The sequence below is a fragment of the Psittacula echo genome, assembly GCF_963264785.1.
Source record: "Psittacula echo genome assembly, chromosome: 5".
NCBI lineage: Eukaryota > Metazoa > Chordata > Aves > Psittaciformes > Psittacidae > Psittacula > Psittacula echo.
Genome location: NC_137739.1, coordinates 34833508 through 34859971, shown reverse-complemented (window position 1 = coordinate 34859971; position 26464 = coordinate 34833508). Strand labels below are relative to the sequence as shown.

General features: G+C 41.6%; 1 protein-coding gene across 1 annotated transcript in view; it reads right to left on the bottom strand.

Moving 5' to 3' along the window:
• Positions 1-16787, bottom strand: part of KCNC1 (potassium voltage-gated channel subfamily C member 1) — a gene marked incomplete at its 5' end in the record, with an annotated part of 109455 nt that extends 92668 nt beyond the window's left edge. Inside the window, one exon of the mRNA XM_080617860.1 lies at positions 16218-16787. Coding sequence (XP_080473986.1) covers positions 16218-16787 — 570 coding nt within the window. The remainder of the gene's footprint in view (positions 1-16217) is intronic.
• Positions 16788-26464: the final 9677 nt, after the last annotated feature.

Sequence of the window (26464 nt, the reverse complement as noted above, 5' to 3'; positions counted from 1 at the left end):
GCTCTTAAAGAGATAAGTTGGCCTCTTTTTTCCCTGTCAAGCTCTTGTGCCAGCTGTCATGGTGTTTGACCTTCACAGGCCACCAGAAAAACTGAATGCATCACAACACGGTATCCAAAGTCCTCAAATGTCCTTACAGCAAATGCTTCTCCAGTGCTAGCACTGGTTTTAGTAAATGAGGCTTTTTGCTGTGGGGCCTAACCCTTTTTTTATTTTTTGGCAAACTCACAAGAGCAAAATATGACCACAAAATCTATTATTGCAAATTCCCTTCTTCCTGAGCTCTTGTGAGGGCTGCTTTCTTGCTTGCGGCACATGCAGAATGTACTGGCATGTTGCTAACTCATTTGAATTACTCTGATGAGGTTGTTCTTGCCTTGCTTCAACCAGCAGGTCGAAGGAGGTGATCCTGCCCCTCTACACTTCTCTCGTGAGACCTCACTTGGAGTATTGTGTGCAGTTCTGGTGTCCTCAACATAAAAAGGACATGGAACTGTTGGACCAAGTCCAGAGGAGGGCCACAAGGATGATCAGGGGACTGGAGCACCTCCCGTATGAAGACAGGCTGAGAAAGTTGGGGCTGTTCAGCCTGGAGAAGAGAAGGCTGCGTGGAGACCTCATAGCAGCCTTCCAGTATCTGAAGGGGGCCTACAAGGATGCTGGGGAGGGACTCTTCATCAGGGACTGTAGTGACAGGACAAGGGGTAACGGGTTAAAACTTAAACAGGGGAAGTTTAGGTTGGATATAAGGAAGAAATTCTTTACTGTGAGGGTGGTGAGGCACTGGAATGGGTTGCCCAGGGAGGCTGTGAATGCTCCATCCTTGGCGGTGTTCAAGGCCAGGTTGGACGAAGCCTTGGGTGGCATGGTTTAGTGTGAGGTGTCCCTGCCCATGGCAGGGGGGTTGGAACTAGATGATCTTAAGGTCCTTTCCAACCCTAACTATTCTATGATTCTATGCTGGAAAACGATTTCATGTAAGTTGCCACAGTCTGAGATTTCAGCCTCTTAATGGTCTTGTTTCTCTACTAGTAGGCTTATGATTTGTCACCCTACAGGCCTTTTCCAGAGTCCCAACACTATTTGTTCTTCAGTGTCCAGTGAACATTGAGGGGTAGGACTTCCCTCTCTTCACAGTGATTTATTCTTCTAATTCTGAAGCTTCCTTCCATCTCCTATTTACTGTTGATACGTCTTACTCCAGGCATTTTCCTTCTGATTGCTGATATTGGAACCACTATTTTTCTGTAGTTCCTCTTCAAGAGAGTGTCCTTCTAATGTCTGATGATGACTGGAATTCCTCCACTGCATAGCATCCCATGCTCTGTGAGTTATCTGGATCAGTTATCCAACAACAATTAAAATGATGTTTAAAAACCAGAGTTGGTGCCATAGCCTATGAGTGAGAAAGGAACAATCAGAAGGACAAGATGATGTTGATCCTTCTAAAAGGAAGAGTATTTTCATGTCCACAAAGGGCTAGAGAAATAAAGAACCAGGCTGAGAATCATTTGAAGAAATATTCATACGAAATCCTTTTTTTTCTTGAAAGCATTTAACAAAATTTGTTGTATTTATGCTGCAGACTTCAAACTGGAAAGGCTCCCTAAACATCATCTGCAAAGTTTCCAAAAACACTAAGTCCCCAAAAACTCATCAACCTTTTCGCTTCCTTGAGACCCTCACAAGTAGCTGAATTTGGAAGACAAATAAGGCTGTGGAATAAATGTTGAAGAGGGGCTCGTAACATGCACAGTGACTTTACTTTTGGCTCATCTCTTTGTATGTGTGTGTTTAAAAAATAAAATCACTGCCTCAGCATAACGGAGATTCAAACCCATGAGTGACTATTTAGTGTTTTTATGAAGGCAGGTGTATTTTAAGGGGCAAAAAAGTATTCTGCCCTAAGCTGCAAGTGTGTAGTGAGTTCTATTAACTAGAAGAATTCATAATTTGGGCTAGTGAGTTGGCTTAAGAGTGTTTTTGTGGCCTGTGAGCATTTTAATAGCAGGGCTGTGGTGAGCACTTGCAGTGAGCACTAGCAGGAATTATGCAGCTTGATAGTTTTATGTCATATTGAAATTTTTCTTTATTATAGCTAGTATCGTATGCAGTGCAAGTAGTGAATGAAAGATTTTTTTTTTTTTCCATCTGTATCCAAATCTTTATTGACATGCCTCTCAAAATACAGCTTCTGGTTTCTCAATAAACACAGCACAGGGCTTGTGAACATAAGTTTCCACACATAACTTGTCTACTGTATTTTTCTGAATGTATTTCTGAGCCCTTTGCCATCTGTGTACATTACAGGCTCTTGTAGGAAGATCTTTAGACCAAACTACTGCTGTATCTGGACAGTCATATGCAAGCTTATAGTAGAAATCTCTTTTTGTTTATTTGTTTTGCTCTGCTAGAGTTAGCAAAGTAAGGAGCACGGGATGCCTCAAAAAAGGATTTCTGCTATAAGTTCTGCAGTTACTAGAATTAATGATGTGCCCACAGCTACCATAAGTGGAAATCACAGCTGTTAGACTGGCACTGCTAAATAAAACCTGGTTGGCTATTGGGATGAACATGCCATCAGATGTCCTTGTGGTGGAAAAAAAAAAAAAAGGAAAAAAAGGGCTGTTGTTCCTAACATTCCCATCTAGGACCTCTCCTTAAATTTACCATAATTCTTGCATATGTAAGCATATACATCTTACTTCTAAAATACATTTAGGACAATGAGGATAAAAAGATTGGAGGAAATTTCTCATTCATCTGAATTAGACTGTGTTGCTGTAGTAAAGAGCAGGAAAAGCTTATATTTGCAAGAAATGCCATGAAAACAGAGGCAGTTGTGTGTGCTCTTGGCAGATACACAGCTACTTTGAAATCCCACCTGGATGAAGAGTACAAAAAAGCACTTCACATTTGTGCTTATAAAAATGGTACTTAGATACGTAGTCCCCCTGTGCTGTATTCCATAACCACGTAGATACAGGGAAGAGAGTAGATGCCTACTTTACCCAATTTTAATTTCTGTCCGATGGAAGTTGTGTAATGCGAGTCTTTGCATAACAGGACAAATGGCTTAATTGCTGCCTAGCTGAGTTCTCCACCTCCTAGCAGAAAGATAATAAGGATGACCTCCCTAGATTCCTACACATGGATGATAATTTTCCCCTATTTGCAAGAACCCATCATAAGCATTGTGGACGTGCCCCCTTCTTAAAATTAGCTTGTAAGAATTTTCTTACAAGGTGATTTTAATCCTAATTGTCTTCAGTATTTTGCACTTCAATATTGAATCTTTTTTTTTTTCACAATTCTAACAATATTTTGTTTATATCTTGTCCTTTTTGTAGAAGTTTTTAAAGTGTTTTTATAAATGCTTAAGACTCACAGAATCTCTTGATGCAGGGAGATATTAGTGCTGGCAGTCTCCTTATCAAATGATGATAAACAGACACACAAAGCTATTGCAACTGACATTTTAAAAAGTTATTAATACTAGAACCTTTGGGGATCAACTTAAAGAGACGATCTGCAGCTGTCACTGACTTCAAAGGGAGCTATGAAATTCAGGATCTGATGCTGAAATCCCTGTTATGACCTTCTTTGTGAGATCACCATTTATATCTAAAGGGGATTTTTGCTACTGCAGGATGTCCAAGGCTTAGCGAGACTACTGACACAAGGGTTAGCCCAATGTCTGAAACCTGCTTGTGATTAGCTTGTTTTAAGCACATTTTCAGGTGCTGTATGTTTTGCATGCCAAACATAAAGTGTTAAAAACACCATTCCTCTTGTTGCAAGACAGTAGTTAAAAACCTGTACATATTTAATTATGAAACAGGCTGGAATGGTTTTAATGTAGAACATTCAGAGAACAAGAAGCCTAGAAACACAGCTCCAAACTTCATAGCTTTTGCTCATGTTTCTGCCACAGTTCCCAGTAAGATTTCTCTTTAATCTACATTTGCTGTAGTTCCTTCTTTCTTCCTTTCTAATAATTTAAGAGACAAGATGACAGAACAGATTAGAAAAATACCTATAAATAATACCGTACGTAAAGAGGCATTTACCCACTGAGTCTTAAAACTCATTCCTTGATTTGGTTCTATTTTTATAAGCCTCATCTTACTTGACACTGACAATGATTCATATAAATATTAAGTATTCATTTTTAGTCCATTGCACATAAGTGAAGCTAAACTGTTGTGTTCTGTGGAGTTTTTACCCCTGCACGGTAAAAAGGACCTGCAGTCCTTACCTAGGATGGAAAGAGGAATAGCAGGATTCAGTTCCTAAGTTCTCTACAGTTTGGTCCCGTGGTCCTATATTAGGTAGCACAGATCTATCATTTGTAAAATGTTCAATGATATTCATATTTCAAAGGGGATTTTTGTTTTGGGGCGGATTTGTTTTGTAGTTTGTTTTTTTTTCCTTCTGCAGGATGTAAAAAAGGACGTGTTACCCTGAATTAAAATCTAAATCTGAAGGCTGTGGAATGTAACATGATTTCCTATTTATACTTCTTTGTTGTGTCATGGTTATGGAGCAAAATTCTATTATTTTGCTATATCTTGGGTATTAATTAAATATGTTTTTTAAATGGTTTGTTTATTGTTGAAACATTTTGTTCCTTAGACTGCACAGCAAAGCTATTGAAACAATGAAAGGAAATAGTTTCTTCAATTTTTGTCACTTCTGAATTGTAATACAATTGTGTTTTTGTTACAGCAGGAGTAGATGTTATAACAGATGGCAAAACTGCAAAACTGCCTCAGCTTCATTAAAGCCCCTGGCAAGACTCCTATATAAGGTAAATTACAGTAGAGAGGGATATTTAACAATATATCCTTCACCGTTTCCAGTCTGATTTTGAACTAGTATTACATGTATCATAAAGGCAGTGAATGTAATAGTTAGAATGTTTATTGATCACTTCTGTGTTGGTTGTTGATACCATAGCTAAAGCACACTTGCTGTAAAAGGCCCTCACCTTGCAAAGACTTCTTATAGTGCTTTTCCAGGTTAAATTTATCCTGGGAATAGTTTAATTGAGACCACTTACCTTTAATGGTAATAATGCACTTTTATTAAAAAGTAATAAAATGTAAGTGATTGATTTCCATTTCAATTAAAGAATGTTTATGTTAAAATATTGATGAAAAGGCAGCCTTCAGGAATGCTTGTATTTATATAGCATGAGCGAAAGGCAACAGATTGATAGCCCTGGGAAACGTAGGTCTTTTCAAAACAAATTATGTGATGCGTCCTTACTCTGACTTGGGAGCTTGCTTTTCAGTGTGGCAGAACCGCTCAGACTCTGAGGTGTAAAAGTTCTCTCTGCTTCTGCATATCATCTCATCCTTTCTTGTATGTTTTGTACATTGCTTCTTCATAGAGGCTACGCAGAGATCACTGAATCTTTGCACATGGCTCAGCCCAGAGTCAACCGCATGATGATGACGTACGGTTATTTCCTAATAGGAAGTGGCTTCAAAGTAGTGAGTGAAAATAAAAAACTGTCCCTGTCACACGGTAAAGTAATGCTGTTTCTGACAATATCACTACACATATCTGTTTTCTGCTATTAGTCTTCCTGAATTCAGTAGCCCGGAATTACTACACAGGAACAGCTTCTTGGTTCCACATTACTGAGAAATGCTGTTTTGAAACATACCCAGTATATTGGTTTGTGAATTCCTCATGCTGTACAAACTGGATCAACTTCACTAACTGCCTGGATTATGCAGCTGTCTGAAGTTGAGAAGTCTCTTGAGCAGAGATAGATGAAAACATGAAATCCTGCAGTTGGAGAAAGATATTAAACCTGAAATCTCACATTCCAAGCAAAAAAAAAAAAAAAAAAAAAAAAAAAGAAAAGGTAGCATGTTTTTGAAAACAGCTTCTATTCAGTGTGTATGCAGCAAGACTGTGCCTGTTAGCAAAGAAAAATTATGGGCATTAACAAGGCCTTGATATAAGGCAGTTGCCAACAATACTAAAACAGTTCTGAGCACAGGCAGAAACAATACTGTAGGCACTGGGAAACTGTAATATGCGTTTAAAAAAATTATAGCTCCAGGGTTAGTGTTTTAGGAATTGTAAGTTTGAAAAACTGAAACTTCTTATTTGGCTATGTCCTTTCATGAGTCTGGCCTCAGAAGTGAAGATGTAGGAACTGACTGCTGGCACAGCTCATATGCACGCTGCACCTCTTGAAGGATCATAGCTTTGGGTGATATACTCCACTGCAGGTTGGTTTGGGAAACACTACATCTGAGTATAGTGTAAGTTCTTCACAGAGATACTTACTGTTAACTTGCTGGTTTTATGGCAATAGAATTCAGGAATCATCAGCAGAGATTCCTAAAACACTGTTGTGCCAGTTACTACAATAAACATTTACTAAGGGAGAGATGAAAAAATGCAAAGCAAGTAACCTGAGAAAAGTGTTTTCCTATTTCGAAAATGACATATTAAGATTAAATGTCTTATATGATTCCCCACACAGTAAAATTCATAGAAAATGGGAAGGACTGAAGCAGACCCAAATAATGTGGCTTAATGAGCTAATACAACGTGGTGTTCATGTCCGTGTGCCGTTATATTCATTTGTTCATGCCCTGCCTTTGTACAACTGGCATTCTGTAGATGCTAACTTAAAACCCCTGGGAGGATTTTTCAGAGGTAACATATGCAAGCAAGTAAGGTGCACAATTAATGACTTTAGTCAGATCTGCTGACGAATGCTCACTTGATAAACTGTATTAATTCAGTTGCTTGCAATCATCTGTCCAAATCTCAGGTTTGGGGGTTTTTTTTAGGGTTTGGAGTTTTTTTGCTTTCTAGTAAATTCACACTGTGTAAGGCTGTGTAATATGTCTGTGGACAAGTGTGGACTGTTCCAAATGAATATTAAATATCGCCAAATAAGAACAAAGGCTTATCCTGCTGTCCTAGCCAAGATACCCTTTCAGGACAGAAAATGGTCAGGTTTAGAAGCTGCTGTAGCTGATGCAAAGATTTGTGGCTTGGAGTTGAAGATGCTATAGAATTGCTATTGAATTTCAAACTTCGCCTTTAGTCCCTGTCAGTGACACAAGATAAACTGAGCTTCTTTTCTTAGCAGAGCAGGTTCTCCAAAAGATGTTTTCTTTAGAACAGTGAATGCACTTTTGCACTATTGATTTCCTGCTGTTGAGACATAACTAACATTTCAAGCAATCTATACAGTTTTGAAATTTACATTAGGTCTTTTAATAAATCACTAGTGCCTTTGGGACTTCTTGGTAGGACAAACACTGAACTCCTATCAGCCGAACACTAAATTTCTATATTGCTTAAGCAAAATTCAGATCTATGCTGATGTGCTAGCACCCCATAAAAAGAAAACCAAACATCCCCCCAGTCCCCAGCAATCGACTCAGTCTGGTATTGGCTGAGGTATCATAGCACGGTTAGGTTGTTCTTGGTTTGTCCTTACAAGTGCTTTACTTGAAAAAGCCTGAGTTGAAATCAGTTCTGCATTTTGCGGAACACATTCCCGGGAAGTGCTAAGATGTACTGTCACTAGATTTCTTGCAAAACTCCACACTAGACGCAATGGGGAGATCCACGTAAAAAAAAAAAAAAAAAAAAAACCACAACCAAAAAAACCCAAAAAAACCCCAAAAAACCCCAGGAACAGCACAATGTGGCTGATACCGTGTTGTCTTGGTTTTAGAGTAGAGATCAGAGACAAGCCGTTTTGCATTGAGTGCTCTGACAATTACACAATTGTCCTTGTCCTGGAAAAATTTGCCTGAAATAGGTCTGCACTGGTCTCTGACTGGACCCCACTGAAATCGGTGATAGCTGGGCAGTGGCCCTATGTGGTCCTGGGGTGGGATTTTACTGATGTTCTCTTAACTCCTTGCTCATGTCCTTTTCTGGTATAAGACATGGCCTCCCTTCCGCTGGAGGTTGTAGGTGCTCAGCATTTTTAGGGATTTCTTCCTATTATTTTTTTAAAATTCTGTTACCAAATTAGAAGCATTCTGATGGAAGGCTTTCATTTAATTAATAACTGGATAAACCACAAAACTGGCCTCCCTCACCTATACCTGTCAATTAATCTGGCATACTGAAGACTGCACGAATCCAAACTGAAAACTAAAACAAGGTTATTGGGGTAAATTTTCAACGTGAAATCTGCGGCTGAATTTCCGGTGCATGTCAAATAATAAGCAACCTGAACTGACCAGTTCTTTCCATATTTGTATAGGGAAATACAGGTAATGTTTTAAATGTGGGGTTGGGGTTTTTTTGAGGGAAAACATGGGCAGGAATAGGGATTCTGCTGCATTTGAAACAAAGAGCTATTATCCTGTTGGTGTATTTCTGTGTACATTTCTAAATTTTTTTGCTAATGCTGATTATATGATCCAGGAAATTAAGGGAAGAAGATGCATTCAATGTGGTTGTGCAGACCCAAATAAATGCTCATTTTAACTTGTAGTTGGCTATCGAAAATATAAGATTTGGTAAGAATAGATTTTGCCTTTGTCATTTAAAACCAAATAATCCATCTTACTGCTTCTTAAAAGGGGCATTCTTTTGCAGGTTTTCAAGTGAAAAGCCAGTAGGATATTTTAAACCATGTAATGTGGTCACAACACCACAACGTTCTTGATCGAACATTTTCTCAAAGTAAATCTAGCAGTGCTAAGATTTACTGCTGCTCCTGAAGTATCAACATAATTATGTAAGTGCGTGCCAGCAGCGTATGCCTGTGTTGGTAGCTCATGTGCAGCAGCACACACATTGCTGGCTGTCCGCAGCGCACTGAAATCCGAGATTTATTGCATTTACAAAGGTCCATTACAATGCAATTTTAACTCACTGTCATTAAAGGGTCTTACATCATAAGCAATCACTGCAAAAAGCCTTGGACTGAGATTTATTCATAATTTTTATAGCATGATTTATTAGACCCCCATTACATCTTACAAATCATATCTGGAAGAAATGAAAATCAGTTAGGGCCTGGCCCTTTCACCTGTACACGTGTTGGGTAGTACCTTGTTCTCAGCTCAGAGGAAATGGGGATATTCCTGGAGTAAGCTATCACTACAAGAGTAGGAGTAAAGATAGCAAAATCTGGGTCCTTACTGAGCACAGGAGATGTAAAAATTATTCTAGAAATGACAGCATGCGGTTTATATTCCAGGGGAGGGGGTGGTTCTCCATAGATTTCTCTGATTTCATCCGATCCTAACACTTCTGTGTACCATTCGGAGTGAATCACATATTTATGTAATGCAATATTCAGTAGAGGAAAGCCTAGTCAGCCTTCTAATACTGTTCTTTCCTCAGATCAAATTCAGCTTATAGTAACTGAGAAGCTAAGTGTAATACAATTGCAAAGATCTCAAAATGGCTGTTTTATTAGTCTTACCCCCAAGAATGCACTGAAATTTCATAAAATCAAGCTTATACAAAATGGAAACTCAGTTTTGCCATCTGTTTTCACATGAGAAAGAATTACACACTTGATTATCAATTAGGGCCCCATTTTTCAATCTGAATATCCCTGCTAGCCCTTTTTATTATGAACGGCAGTGCTTGGATATGATTTGGTTGAACACTAATTTAAGTCATGTGGTTTGAATGGGGATGTATTCTACAGTCCTTTGCAGTAAAAAAAAGCCAGTAAGATCATGAAGGGCTTTGTCAGTATTAGAGCTCTATTTTTTGATGCAATGTGCTAGAGATGCTCATGTCTTTAAACGATTAAGAAAATATATGTTTGAATGTGCATGTTCCTAATAAATTGCTAAGATCTATTGCACTTCAGTGCTTTGGACTGGAAATATGCAATGTCCCTATTAGAAAAAGCAGTACACTGCAATTAATTTGTTAACCTGAACCATATTGCAGGAAAATTCATTTCTATCCTTGAAGTTGGTGGTAATTTTGGCATAGAATTTCAATAACACTAAGGCTGGGCGCTCTGTTGCTGATTTGCTAACATCTCTCCTTATGTTAAAAGAAAGGCAGTATGTATAGACTTTACTAAAGTACTACTATAAATATATACAGATCAGTCACGTATTTTTGCAAATGAGAAAGCTAAGTGAGTACCATTGAATACTAGATGGCACAGCACAAGGAAAAACAAGACGGAAAAACAGTTTTTGTAGGTATAGTCTAACATGTCACCTTTTTGTGAGCCGTCCCGAAATAGAAGTATTATGCTTGATCCACATATCTTTTGTCCTTTGTCTCATGGTAAACCAACAGAGAATACCAGTATTTTGTTGCCCTTTTTTCCTAACCAAAATAGCCAATGTCGGGAGAAGGGCAAAGATAATAATTGAAGGCATATAGAGATGGATTAGAGAGAAGGGACCAAGTATCAGCTGAAACCAGTCACTAAATTCATATTGATTTCAGTGGCACCACGGTTACATTTTCAGAAGTATTTTGGGATGGTTTAATTTTTAAGTCCTTCCTCATATGGAAATCCCACTCAGCCTTGTAGGAGGTGGCAGTGATAGGAAGGTATATATATGTGTATGCATATGATGGTATGATCCATAGAATCGCAGCCTGAGCTAAAACAAGTAAATTTTGTAACCTAGAAGCATTAAAATTAAGTAAGATTAAAAAAAAATAAATTAAAATGGCAACAGATGCTGTTCTTTTTTTGAGGTTTTAGAATAATAGAAATAAAAATGGAAATAGGCAAATGGATTAAAAAAAGCCTTCCTTGAATTGAAACTGCTAAGTCTGTACTAGGCAGCCATATATTTGTCAGGTGGATAACATCATCCCTCTCATCTCCCTGTGAGGTTGTGACTTCAAAGAGACTGTAAGATGTTCTGGGCAGACATATCTTCCTGTGTGTTTCTGAACAGCTCTAACCAATGAAGTCATGATTCTGCAGGGCTATTACGATCCTTTTCCTTTTTTTTTTTTTTTTTTCCTTTTGTGATGGTTTAAAAATTGATTACTTCTCAAGTCAGAGGGATGATTCTCAGGAGTTATTTGTGTGTGCGCTTGCTTTCGCCTTGGCTGCTTCGATAGGGGCTGAATGTGGGACTTGGTGTGAGCGCTGAACATTTTCTAGCTGGCATTGCAAAGGCTTCTTCAGACAGGACGCAGAGAAGACAATACCATGCTTACTAATGGGTTATATAAGGATTTGCAGTAACATGTCCCTTGATGGGAGAAAATAGGAATAAAATGGGATTTTAGGAACTATGTTAATAATGAATGATAGAATGGTAGTTAATAGATGTCTAGCTGTAATTCCATTATACTACAAATGCAGGGGAAACTTCATTTAATGTGGATTCTCATTTGTCCAGAGCTGTAATGCAGCGTGCAGTTAAAATTAGGCTGTCTTGTTAATTGTGAAAGTGTATGGTGAGAATTACTGCAGCCAGCTTCAGTGCAGGATTAGATATGCCTCTGCAGGGGAGACCTTGCAGAAAGGCCGAAGGTGGGAGAGCTCCAGCAGGGCCCCTTTGACGCAATCTCTTCCTGGTGAGAGGGGTGCCTGTGGGTAAGGGAAACCTGTGGGGCAGCTCTCCTCCTTTCTCTCCCTATCTTCTCACACTCAGTGGGACGCCCTGGAGCACTGGCCATGGCGCACTCCTGTGCGGTGTGTCCCACCTCAGATGGCTGCAGAATAAGCTCCCCTTGTAAAGGGTCATGAGTATCTATTCCCACTCCCTGATACTTTCCCCAGTTCCAGAGCTTAGCTGCACTAGGCCAGGGTAAAGGAAATCACCCCAGCCACTAAGCCTCCAGGCAATATGGTTATTCGGGAACTAGGATCCCGTAAGCCGCCTTATACCTACAGGATGTAGTTTATAAGGAGAAAAATCAGTTTAAATGAACATAGCAAGATTTAAATGCTCTTGAACATACAAAAGAAAGCTGGAAGAAATCCCTGGGGAATAACTTTTTCTTATCTCTTCACCACTATTCTTTTTTCTGTCTACTTCTCAGTGTCGGAAACTTGTCCTTCAAAAATCACCCTACTGAGGAAAGCAGATTGTTCTGCAGGACGTGAAGGGAGACTATGAGGGAAGGGTCAGTGAGAGATTTGCCTTTCCTCTTCCAGATTAGAGCTGTATAGCATATGCTAGGATGTCAAGTCAAGCTGTTGAGGACTTCCTATAGGACCCCTACCAGCTTTTATTTAAAAACAGTAAAAATGTTTATTTGGAATGACTACAAAAGCTCTCCCAAAGCTTCTTTAATGAAGCTTAAATGTCCAATTTGAATGTGAACACTAGTGCAGAATCTCAGGTGAAAGCTCTTGGTTCCCAAACACTGACCAACCTAACTGTGAATTAACACAAATACAACCGTATCCTTCTGGGGAGGAGGAGGAAGGGGTCAAAGATGTTAGATACCTGCAGGACAAACTCCAGGAAGTCAGTGGGAGCTTTGCTAGTGTAAAACCAGCATGACAGACTTGAATATAAATGAGAGAGGATGCTAAGAAATATTTTTCACACATTTGTGAACTGAAGGACCTATGAAGTCTAATGAGTGCAGAAAGCAGGAGCTCTATTACAACATAACTCTCAGATATGCTGTTTTAGTGTATCTGTATAGCTTTCTGTGTGACTCTTTCCTCCCTTGCATCTACTTACAAAAAAAAAATTTACAAAGTTCCCTGATGATGCAAAAAATGACAGTTCTAAAACGCTGTACAGAAATATCTCGCTAGTTTAGGTACACAATATCCATTGACATGCAGTGATATTTAGCTGCCCGATCAGGTGCTTTTGAAAATCCACCTGGATGCCTGTCTATTTACACATGCACTCAGTATCTCTGCAAATCTGCCTCACCTTATCTGTTACTCTGTTCAGACTTTGCTTCTATTTATCCAGATGTGGATCCTTTAAGTTACAGAGAAGTGTGACACCCATTTATCTTACTGAGGTAAACGTCTAAGGCAATTTTGTGATTTGAAATAAGCTACTTTTTCTATTAGACTTAGAAGACAATGCAATTTTTTAAAGTGCCTCATCTTTTTAGAAAAGAACTATCATATTTGAGAAATTAGTGTTTAGAAAAATAGAATTTAATTAAAATCAGCCACTGTTGTTTTAACAAAAGACTGTTGACTATGTTGCACCTAAAGACAAACAACCAGTGACTGGGAGCTTATGCTTTATCAAAGTAAGTTTAGAAATAGACAAAATTTGCAGTTAGCTGATTTTGCCTGAAATACACAAATGCTCTTCTAGTCTTCCCTGGCCATCTACAATGAGATCGGATAAAATTTAGCATGGGTTAGGTGCTAGTGAAGCAAGACAGTCAAAGGTACTTGTATTTGTAAGCAGTGTCCATCAGAACACTCCAAGAATTACTAGGTTTGATTAAATGTTGAGCTTTCCAGAGACGGTTCCTAAGCATTAACTGAAACAGTGTATAAGACATAGTCCAGAGAAATCTTGCTTTATTCAGGTATGCAGGTTTTCATCTCATCTTAATATTCATATACTGTATTCCTTTTACTTGCCCAAGAGTAACAGTATGATGGTTATGTAAACTGATGCTTATATTAAGACATTACCTTGACATGCAGTTTGGAGCTATATGTAGACACCAAACATGTATACAATAATCACCATTAGGTCAAGTCTCAGATACAATTAGGATGACAAATTTTTGTGATTTTTTTGACAAAATGGCAATGTGAATTTAAAGTTTTGTATGACTGAAATACAGTTTGAAATTGAAAGTAGTGTAGACAATTAAAAGTGAGATAACAGGGATTCTACTTATGATTGCTTTAATTTACCATGCACTTATTAACGATGCTATCAATTATTTTACTGTAAATCAGCTACTTTGAGTTTGAGGTCTTTTTGCAATGTCTGTGTTAGGTTACAGGAGCATAAATCAACCTCCCATCTCTTTTTACATCCATAACCATAACATATGGCTTTTATTAGCAAATGTTAAGTGTCTTATAATGTCTTCTTAATGGACAGTACATGCATGTGTTGATGATGAAAGCCATCTTCCTTCATGCAAAATATTAATGCATATAGGCCTACGTCTCCATAGATACAAGTTAAAGAATCATATTTAAGCCATGAAATATTCAGTATACACTTCAACTTTGACCAGAATTTATATTTCTCTATTTTAATGATACTTTAAGGAAAGAATAAGTTAAAGGTAAATCAAGGGTTGAATTCTACCAGATACACACATGTAATTGTGAATAAACGGTGTAACATCCACTGTGAGAAAAAAAACCCAAACCAAATCACTCTATAAAATGCCTGTTCCTAAATGAAAATACCCATAAAGAATTAGAAAATGGATTTTATATCCTCCTAGAATTCCAGCTTGTACGTCACAAAGACTCTTAATATTGGTTATAGATTTTATCCTCCAACCTGAAATTCCACAGTGCTTCCAAGCAGAAGGGTTTTTTAGCCTCTGTATTCTTTTCATTGGCACAACATTATCACTTCGCCTTTTGGACCATTTCAGAAAATCCTGGACAAGCACACAGCTTTGACTTAAAATGTGTTTTACAAACAGATTCGTGAGTACCAGAGATCTGCTATTCAAATCAATGTCTGCTAACATTGGGCTTGATTAAAGGAAGCTAACTAAGCCTTTTGAAGGATACTATCCAGCCTTCCCTCAGTTTCCATGTTCCCTTGGCAGAAATCAGGGATTTGAAAGCTGCAATTCAACAGCATCATCCTTTCATCTCATGGTAAATATTTCATTATTCTTTTATCCCCTATGCTGTTTAAAGGAATTCATTTAAAATATTAACTTCTTTGTTCAGGGAGGAAGTCTCCAAAGGGTATGCAAACAAGAATCTGTAGAAATGCACCAAGATATAACTCCAGGCTCTGCTCCAGCTTTCCCCATTCATTCAGTGTGCAGACCTAGCGGCTCCCAGCTGAAGATCTCTGCTCAGACCTCAAATCTCCAGCAGTGCTATTCCACCACCCATTCATACAGAACCAGCTCCCCTGTCCTTGCTCTCCGCATTTCCACTTCTCTTTCCTCTGTACGTCCAGTTTGCTCCCTAATCTGATCTCACTTCTTTGATCCTCCTCAGGAACACTGATCATCCTCCCACACCGAAGCATCACTTATCCCTACTGAGGTCTGGCAGAGGTTATGCCGTAACAAAGGTATGTTTAAAAGAGGAGTAAAATCTACACAAACCATTTTTTTTGCAAAGGCACTATCCTATCTGTTTTCTTGCTTATCAATATGGTTATCTTGGGGGAGAATCCTGCTGCTTTTCCTGAAGTAAAGGTTTTCTTTACTTTAGACTTCAGAAGCAGAATCAGGCCCTAATTAATGTAATTATCCTCATATATAATAGCATGACAGGTACCTGCTTAGAGAAGTCGAGTGACTGTTCAAGACCATCTTTATCCACAGCAATGCTGTGAACTGCATCAGTGTGCATTCACTTTCCAAAACAACTGCAGGCTCAGGAGGGGAGGAGTTGTCCTTCAGTAGCCAGGCAAGAAACCCATCAAACACAGTGTCCCTTCTACATGAATGAACCTCCTCCTCTGATTAATACTTTGCATTTCCCAGAAGGGAAAAGACAGAGTGAGGAGGAAAGTGAGCAACTGAATTACCCATTCTCAGAGAAGCATGATCATAAATATTTAACTTGGTATGTATGAGAAAAGAGAAAGGAACAGACTCCCTTTCCAGTCCAGGCTGAGAAACTCTCCAAATCCCCTGGTTGCCCAGGGACTGCCTGCTCCCATGATCCTTTCTCCATCTTGTAAAGAGGAGACAGCTTTTAGCTCATATGAGGGCTGGACAAGGCGTCTGTCTTTACTGGGGGACAACTGACTGTAAAAAGCTGCGCAGGGAGGGAAACTACCTGGTATAATGGAGATTTCCCTGGCCTGTGAATGGGACCCTGCCCCAGGCTTTTGAGGGTTTTAGGAGCCTGTTGGAAAATAAGGCCCTCCCGAAGCTCACATATGAGTACAATGAGCTCATGCCTTGGTGTCCACTCGTGGCCCATGCATGGGGCCTGCTTGAGAGCATGGGTTATGTCCCCATAGCCCATGCCTGATTTTTATATGGCCACACACATCGATGGCTGCTCAGCTGTGACAGCAGAGATAACCCTGAAGATGCTGGGAGGAAGTGGGGCTGAAGGGAGGTTCGAGTGTTTTGATGAGCGTGCTGATTGCATAGCTTACCCTTGCATATCTGGAGGAGTAGGGATCCTCAAAGAGCGCCCAAATGCGGGGCTGCCACCGTCTCCAGAAGCCCCCAGACCTGCCATCTGGGGAGTCACTAAGTGCTAGGCGTTTTGTCATCTCCAGCTCCTCTTCACCATCACCAGAGTCTCCGGTGCCATCTATGTCTCCGTCCTCAGCACTGCTATCCAGGGGTGCCCCACCAAAGCTGTCCAGAGCCTCTTCGGCGTCACGGTGCTGCCGGTAGGTCATCCAACAGCAGGGCTCCACATCGGTCTCATCAATGCCCCAGAAGGCCAGCTCCTCCTCATACAGGGGCCCGCACACGTCTGCGGGGCAGTGCAGCTTGCCAGTGCGGTAGTAATTCAGGATGTGGGCAAAGACGCCTGGGTGCCGATCAAAGAAAAACTCATCCGTGCGGGGGTCATAGTCGAAGTGGCTGTGGGCATCGGGTTCAGCGATCCAGGCCAGCCGCGTGCCGGGCAGGGTGCGTAGGGTGCTGCGGTAGGTCTGATGCCTAGTCCCTCCCACGTTGATCACAATGCGGTCGCTCTCGTCGCCCTGGCCCATCTCGTCTCTTATTAGGCATGTCGCAGAATCATCCAAGCAAGCACGGCAGGCGGCAAGCCCGTAAGGGGACGGCTGCTCGGCGGCAGTCGGTGCCTAAGCCGAGCCCCGATCCAGGCCCGCGGGGATGAGAGGCGCCAGCCCCGCTCGGCTCTCCTGTGGCCGCTCCGAGGGGCAGCCGCTGACGGCGGCTCCCGGCGCTGCACCGCCGTCGTCTGAAGTCAGGCGCTCGGGGGCCGCGGTAGCTGCAGCAGCCGCGGCGGAGGGGCAGGGGCAGGGGGGGCCATGCTCCGGGAGCGCGGGCGCTGCGGTGCCGGGGCGCGGGGACGTGCCGGAGGGGGAGGGCCCTTCCCTGGTTGGACGTGGCCAACAACACAGGGGAAAAAAACGGAAAAATAAAAAGGGAGGAAAATCGCGGCGCCGGCGCTGCCCGCAGGTGCTCGGGGCGCGGGTGCCGCTGCAGCTGCCGCGGGGGTACGGCGGGGCTGTGCCCGCGCCCTCCCGGGCGGTGCGGGGCGGAGCGGGGCGGCAGCTCCCGCCGGTGCTGAACGGACAGCGCCGCGCACCGCCCTCCTGCCGCGCCGCCTCCGCCCCTGCGGCCGGGTGGAGCGCGCTGCCGGCGGGGACCCGCGGCGCTCCCGCTGCTCCTCCCGCTGCTCCTCCTGCTGCCGCCGCCGCTGCCGCCGGGCGGCTCGGTGCAGCTAGCCCGCTCGCCGGGCAGCTCCGCGCAGGCGTGCTGCTCCCGCCCCGCCGCCGCTCCACAGGTCCTAGCGCCGGCCGCACCGCCTCCCCGACCCCAGCGGCCCCTCGGCCGCCTCCTCGAGTACTTCCGTACCGGTGCCGGGACAGGGCTCCCTGCTCCGGTACCCCTGGGTGGGGGAAAGGCGCCCTCCGCTCACGTCCCGAGTAACCGGCCTCTTCTTCTCGGCGCGATGGTCGCACTGAGTTAGGATCCCCGCCGGGAAGCGCTGGGTTTGCCCGTGGGCTTGCATTGGCCTTGGAGTAACCCTGTCTAGCACTGTGAAGTCAGTCATGGCTGTTGTCGCCCTTCCTGAGCTGGATGCACCGAAGGGCAAAATTCAGAATCTCCCCAGACATAAATTCCTCCCATCATGAGCAGGGATGGGGTTTGAATGTCCTACTGCATCATGCTTTTACGTGGCCCCACACACCTGCTCTATTTATCCATCTTTTCTCCATTTTTCCTAGTGTTCACTTGTTTCTTCCCTAAAACGGGGCTTGGTAGGAGTTTATGATTTGTGTTCGTGTTGTTTATTCTTTTTTATTCTCATTAGTTCACAAAGAATGCCAAGAGCAGTTTCACATCTACAGAAAACCCTGCCTTGCAAGTAGCTCAAAGAACAGCAGGGAGACGGTGGTGTGGAAGGGAAGTAGCAGAGGTATGTAGACATGTTCTGTATTTTATTTGCTGACACCATCTGAGGAGGAGTGGGCTTGTGAAAGAGCCTGGAAAGCTGAGCCATTGTAGATGAATCATGGGAGGTTGTGTCACCATAAGCAGATGAGGTGGAGAGATGATTGAGGGGTATGTGGTTGAGAAATACTGTTGAAATGCAGAAGTGGTGGGGACAACACGTGTCTCAACAGAAGAGGAGTAGACTGGGGGAATGCAATTAGGTTGAGCCTTGAAGTAGGACAGTAGGTGAAAAACAAGTGGAGAGCTGCTAAGGAGTAAGTGATGTGGTCAGGTTTGTGAGAGGTGTTTGATCATCCACATCTTCTTTAGGTTGCAAAGGAACATTTTATGTTTGGAGTATAGAGAACTTTGCAGTAGTTTTGGTAGGATATACCAAAGAGGCCTAAACAGCAGATTTGTCTATGAAAATGATAACAGATTGGTCTTGAAGCTGGAGGGGTAGAAGGAAGGCCCAGGATCTGTGTGTGACTCATGGGAAAGGGAGGGGAGATAGTGGAAATGGGGTATGTTATTGCTGCCAGTAGTGAAGGAGAAAAGGTGAAGTGAAGCTAAACCAGCACAACCTTGTACCTCAGCAAGCATAAATTGATGACAAAATCTCCAGGAAGAGATGCCAGACAGAGGCAGAAAGGCTGATGACAGAGGGGGAAATATGAGAAGCACAAGCACAGAAATGCTATCTAAAATCCTTGAGAATTGCCAGACAGAGGGCAGAAAGGGAAGTGAGGGCAGGTCTCTGAACTCAAGCCTGGTATTAAAGAAAGGAAAAGAGTGATGACTCATTGACAGAAATAACACAAGTGACAATTATTTTGTAATCGTAGTAAGTACTACTTCTGATAGTAACAGATCTAAGGATCAATAGGAAAGCACTGTAGGGTAGGTTCTGAGGAAGGCAGGTGACCCAGGAAAGAAGTTTAAGGACTTGTGAATCCTAGGCCAATGTGTCCTTCATGTCACATCCACAACTGTAGAGGCTCTTTCCCAGGTCATCCGCTCCTGCCTTCTGTGTGGCCTTATTCCACATCAGTGACTTATACAGGCATAATACAGGACCTTAGAAGTCATCTGAAAGTGTATGTTAAAACCGGAAAGCTCGTTTAAAGATAGTTTTCACAGACTTGGGTGAGGAGGCCACGCTTAAGTGACCTATGAGGTTTCTTTGAACATACTAAGGCTGTAATTGATAAAGGAGCAGTTGGTAGGCATGGAAGAGTCGGATAGTTCAAAACACATGTGAGAGGGCCTCAGATCAGAAATTGATCATCAATCAGGAACTGTGAGATCCAGAGCAAGACAGCTACTGAAATGGGAAGCTCTCTTAGAAATATAAATTGAAATATAGAATCATAGAATCATAGAATAGTTAGGGTTGGAAAGGACCTTAAGATCATCTAGTTCCAACCCCCCTGCCATGGGCAGGGACACCCCACACTAAACCATGTCACCCAAGGCCTCATCCAAACCTGGCCTTGAACACCGCCAAGGATGGAGCATTCACAGCCTCCCTGGGCAACCCATTCCAGTGCCTCACCACCCTCACAGTAAAGAATTTCTTCCTTATATCCAACCTAAACTTCCACTGTTTAAGTTTGAACCCATTACCCCTTGTCCTATCACTACAGTCCCTGATGAATAGTCCATCCCCAGCATCCTTGTAGGCCCCCTTCAGATACTGGAAGGCTGCTATGAGGTCTCCACGCAGCCTTCTCTTCTCCAGACTGAACAGCCCCAACTTTCTCAGCCTGTCTTCATACAGGAGGTGCTCCAGTCCCCTGATCATCCTCGTGGCCCTCCTCTGGACTTGTTCCAACAGTTCCATGTCCTTTTTATGTTGAGGACACCAGAACTGCACACAATACTCCAAGTGAGGTCTCATGAGAGCAGAGTAGAGGGGCAGGATCACCTCCTTTGACCTGCTGGTCACGCTCCTCTTGATGCAGCCCAGGATACGGTTGGCTTTCTGGGCTGCGAGCGCACATTGAAGCCAGCTCATGTTCATTTTTTCATTGACCAACACCCCCAAGTCCTTCTCTTCAGGGCTGCTCTGAATCTCTTCTCTGCCCAACCTGTAGCTGTGCCTGGGATTGCTTCGACCCAGGTGTAGGAGCTTGTACTTGGCATGGTTAAACTTCATCAGGTTGGCATCAGCCCACCTCACAAGTGTGTCGAGGTCCCTCTAGATGGCATCCCTTCCCTCCAGCATATCAACCGAACCACACAGCTTGGTGTCATCGGCAAACTTGCTGAGGGTGCACTCAATCCCACTGTCCATGTCACTGACAAAGATGTTGAACAAGACCGGTCCCAACACCAATCCCTGAGGGACACCACTCATTACCGGTCTCCAGCCGGACATGGAGCCATTGACCACAACTCTTTGGGTGCGGCCATCCAGCCAGTTCTTTATCCACCGAGTGGTCCACCCATCAAATTGATGTCTCTCCAATTTAGAGACAAGGATGTCATGTGGGACAGTGTCAAAGGCCTTGCACAAGTCCAGGTAGGTGACGTCAACTGCTCTGCCCCTGTCCATCAGTTTCGTAGCCCCATCATAGAAGGCCACCAAATTGGTCAGGCAGGATTTCCCCTTAGTGAAGCCATGCTGGCTGTCACCAACCACCTCCTTGTTTTTCATGTGCCTAATATGAAATTCATACTTTATTTTGATGTGGAAAATGAGAGATAACTTCATGTCTAAGCTTACCTTGAGGTTTGAGAGAGGAAAGTATTAGAAAAATAATACATTTATTAAACAAGGATCGTGACACAACATAACTGCATATGAAGATTCAAAGACTCTGCTTCACACTGTAGATTACAGCATGATTTGCATTTGTTTAATTAGTTAGTGTTTGCTTAATTAGTTAGTTAATTGATACCACCAGATAGGCAGTTCTTGATTTATACATAATAAATATTTTAAGTCAGCCCAGCAGGTACTGTGTATCAGCAAAGTTTGGCTTTAAGCCTGCCATACATTGACATAAAATTCTGGTTTAGTTAAAAAAAGAAATAAAAAAAATCCATAATCGGGATTGTTTGGACTGTGGTAGACAAAACACACCAAATAATTTTCAAAGATCTAATTTATGGGTAAAAAGTTTCCACAGAAGTTTGGTTAATCCCAAGCTGTATAGTGGTATTTCTACCCCCTTAGTCCTATGGAAAAATAACAATATTACAACTATTTTTTTATTGGTTTAGAGTTGACATTTTTAAAGATTCTTTTTGGTTGCAGAATAACTGCTTAAGCAGATTTGATATCTTAAGCTATAAGCTTCCATCTTCATGTGCTGGTATGTCAAAGGATCTCCCCTCACTCTACAAAGAATTCCAAGGCTATAATGGATACGTACTCCCCTGTGTACGTGAGCTGAATGTACAAATTAGCTTGCCCCAGTCAGCCATAATCCATGTTCAGTCTTTTTGGTTTCAGCATAGCTGTGTGTCTCCTCTATGCTTTTAGACTTATCTTAGACACAATACAATAACTTGAAGAGGCAAGACCATGCTTTTGGTCTCTCGTGCAATGCTATTGACTTCAGTGGAGTTAAAGAATGAATGAAATTAAAGAATCTAAAAAGTTTAGATCCCTTATCAATGAACTGAAAGCAGTCTTTTCTATACTTCCCTGATGAGTGTCTTCTCTACAGTGGGAAGAGAAGGTAAGCAGGGAGGACTTAATGCGAAGGTGGATATATAAGTCCAGGAGTTATCTACTTTTTTCTGTGATATCTATTGTCATTTTAAGTTCTGAAGGCTGAGGAAAGCAGGTGACTCAGGAAAGAGATTTAAGGACATGTAAATCCTAGGCCAGTGGATCTTTCTGGTCACATTCACAACTGTAGAAGCTCTAAGCTTACTAAGTTTTACTTGCTAAAAAGAATTAAACCAACTTCAGTAGTGCTTGGAGACCTCTGTGGGAGGTGTGGAGTTGGTAGGTTGTTCAAATAGTTCACAGTCTGAAAAAGGATTCTGGTGCAGCAGCAGCAAGTAATGTTATCAGAAATTCTTAAATGCATTGGAAAACATTAGCCTTGGAATTGCATCTTGTCTCCTAAGCTGATTCTCACAACTGGTGAGAGATTTTGATGATCATCTATCTTGAGCTGGGCTGACCAAAACCTGGCACAAGCTGTAGAGTTTAGAAAGGCCTGTCTAAAGCCCTCCTTTGTGGGAGCTTTCAGAGAGGCCAGTTGCACAGCTACTGCCCAGGAGAGTATATATGCACTTTTAGCAGTCCTGTTAGAGTCATTGGGTCTACTTATAACCTTAGCTGTTCTTTTAAATCAACACTTTTAATGATGACAGTGAAAGAATAGCTTTAAGCCATAGATCTATTTTAGTTTCTAAACTACTGTGTAGCAGAAAAACAGAGTGAGTCCCCTTACTAATTTTATCAGTCGTGTTAGGTCATTCCACTCTCTCCTGTGTTCTGATGACACAGGAAGAGTAAGTCCTTCTTTCACCTCTGTATCTGGTTTCCTGGGATCACCTTTGTTGCCCTATGCTTCACAGTAACAATATACAATGAAAGGTAGGATGTCCTTCAGACAGAAGTCTAAATTATGTCTGCAAAGAAAAAAATAGCTTGTGGGTTCACATGCTATTCATTTGTTAATCCCACTGCTCTCTGCTTACTGCTTTAGCTAAGAACTGTAGTGATTTCTAATCTAACTCCCAAGGAGCTTTCTTCTCAGTGTGGGAGATGACTGAGTGTATATTCCCTAATATTCCTAAACTTAGTAACTCGTAACTTTGGAGCGATTTTTTTTTTTTTTCTGTGAAGACATTTTATCACTTATGGAGATGCTGGATTAACAGATCAAAATCCCTGTTGTATAGGCACAGAAAGCGCATAGGGAAGCTTTGTTGTATGCTTTGAGGCTTCACTAGTATACCAAGATTATCTCATTCTGCACACCACTTTAGCCTTTCATTTACAGAGGTTCCTAGTGAGGATACCAACGAAGGTGACAGCTAATGAACCATTCACTCCTGAAATTTAATCCTAGTTCTGAGTTCATCTGCCAGTTTATACTCAAAGAAAAGGGTTATTATGTAAAACTCGTTGCTCAATCCTAACAAATGCAACAATATAAAGAGGGAAAAGAGATGTTCGGAGAACCTGTGACTTTGCATGCAACTGGGGAGCACATTCAAAATGTTTTAAAGCTGAAGGAAGCTGAGAGGGAGAGACTTATTTGTAAGAGTTACAATCTCAAAACAAAAGGCAGCTAGGACTGGAACACCACTTTTGCAATGCTTGAATGCTAGAATTCAGCCTGTGCTCTCTTGTATCAAATTCATGACAATTTAACAGTATTTCAGTGCAGTTCTTTATCAGTTTTAGATTACATCATGCTGCAAACTGGTCTATCTGTTAATATTGATTCCTGTAAATCATTTGGTTTGAGGTCTTCAGATGGGAAGTTGAGATGCATTTCAGTGTACAATGTACTCATTTTGTCCTTGAAAATCATTTAGAAAAAAAGCAAGCTGCAGTTGCATAGATTATGTTACTTTTCTGAAAGGTTAGATTTACCCCTTTGACCTGTCAATAGTGGGACAAAAGCCTTCCATTGAAAGAATGAGAATGGAGGAGAAAATGGTGGTGCTTAAAGCTGATTGAGGGAGTCACAGAAGTACTGCAGGTCTAAAGGGCTGTGTAGCCCAAAGCCTGATTCAAAGAAGTCATGCTGTTTTTAATGAGAGTAGCAGAAGTTATAACTGAATTCTTGTTCCTGAACCTTAATCTAGATCTAGCTAGGGTTTTTTTCTTAATTACCTAAGTTTTGCTTGAATATCTACTTCATTTTTATGTATGTTCTTCAACTGTTGCATGGCTTTGCTGTGAGCTGAGAAACATTTACTATGCTCTGCCTGCTGGGTTGCAGTTTGTTCTCCATCCATTTGTACTGGGCTAACATTTGTTTGTGAGTAAAGGTTGTTTTGCAAATCCCTTTAGGATCCCTCAGAAAGAGTGCTGGTGTAGAAATATCAGTGTTACACAGATGCATATCAAACTGTGATAAATGGAAGTTGCACTGGAAAAAAAATGGAAGTAACACTGTGATACATTACTGATTATCGTTGGTCTTTACTCCATTAACTAAGAAGGTCCCACCTGAATACGTTTGGTTTTGCTGAAACTTTATGGGAGCTGGAGCTGAGTAAATGTGATGACTGGATTGGTGCACCTGAGCAAGGGAAGGTGTTGGCAGAATTGTTCTGCTGCTTGCTAAAGGACTATGAAGGTTTCCTGTAGGGAAACTGGCTTTCCTGTATGGAAAGAGAAGATTGCTCCTTCCTGGCAAGAAGGACAGTAAGCATTACAAACAGCTGTTGAGCTGTCTGTCTTACACCCAGCACCTGCTTGAATCCAGCACGTAGCTGGTCTGGGTCCTGTTTCTCTTGGAGTACATATACTGATCTGAAACAGTGTGAGTTTCTGGACGTACAGTAAATGGTATTCTAGTCAAGGCTGTAGTAAAAGTGTCAGGATTTGTCTTTGATGAGGCATTCCTCCAAACAGAAATAATGGTTCCTCAAGAAATTATGGAGCTAAATCGCAGAAAAATCTACTTTAAGTAACTGAAATTAGGCATACAGCTTGGTTAACGTACCAGTTTGTTACAATCTGTAGTTATAGGAAGGGTATAGATTTGTTTCTTGTCACCTTTGTGCTGACCTATGTGTGATCCAGCACAACAAGCAGCTGCTGACAAGGAAAATTCAATTTAGACTGTTGGAAGATTCATGGCAACATATAACAAAAAAACATGCTTAGGGAAGCTGCTAAATACACGTTACTATGAGCTAATTGCAGTCATTCTGAAGGCTCTAAATCTGCATTTGTAAGAGAGTAAAGGAGCGCACACAGCTCTGACCTATTTAACTCCTACCATGTACTCTAGAGTTTCAGAAATGACTAATGATTTGGCTTTATTTTATTAGATTATTTGTTTGGAGGAGTCCTAAAATGTCCTTGACTTTCTGAGAGTGACCTAGTCAGCTTTTTCTGAAAACAAAGCTCTACTAATGCTGTCACTACATTTTTAAAATCTCGGCCAATTTGCAGGTGCATGAACATAGCAACAGACACAAACACATAGATACAGACATATGCATTTCACATACACTATATACAGAATACAGAACAGGAGGTGCTAGTCTTTTCTTGAACAAGGCATGCAGTTCTCAGCACCTCAACTATCTCCTTTTCATTTAACCACATAAAAAAATAATTAAAACATTCCCTACAAATTTCCTACTTTTCTTTCTTTTCTCTCTTTATTTTTTTAACTGAAATGAGAAATTTATTCTTGTTGAATGATTCACTTTCCACAGCTGTTATTACTTCTCCAGCCTACTCTGAGTTTGCACTAGTGACTGAAATGTTCCCAGACAAGCAGATGGGAAAATAGCCTGTAAATCATTATTGTTATAAATGGTTTGTAAAACTTTGGATGTTGAAAGTTAAGAGTAGTTCAAATAAGTCTCAATAATGCTGACTCAAAGGTTTAAAGTATTGCTTAAATCCCTTGATTAACCCAGCTTCTCAATATTTGACATGAATCAGTAACTCTGAGATGTCTTTGGTGTTCTCTAGCTTTGTAAATATTTATGCAGCCAGTTCCATGAAATATGACATTTAATCCTGTTGAAGTAATTATTTGTATGTTCCATGTGAAGAGATATAAAGTATAACAGTTCCAGTGATGCTAGTTTAATAATTACCACTAAGGATTAAATCTGCTACCTTTCTTTTGTCAATAACAGGATTTATGCAATGTAAGTGTGAATGAATGGAAACCAGAATCCACTTTCTGATGCAAATCTTGAGCCAGCTGCTGGGAACTCAGATTTCCTTATCCTGGCTTGTGCCTGGGCCTGTGGCTCAATAATAACAGCAGCCTTTTGTTCCAGTTAAATGAGGTGTTGAGTGCTACATCGAGGCAAATAGTGAAAGAATGTCACCTCTATTAGCTTGTCCTCAGCCTTCCATTTCTGAGATACAATGAATGGTCTGTGCTCTCCAGGGAACAGGAAGATGCTCTACCCAGAGTTTCCAGGACCTGGGAAAGCCTTCTGTACAAAAGTGTACCTGCCCTCCAGACTGTGGCTGGGAATGCTGCTAACATACAGGATTTGCAGCACGTTTGTATTTAAGCGGTTTAGCTTAAGAAGCACAGTGATATGCTTGTTCCTAAGACACTGAGCTTTTAGTCATTGTTTA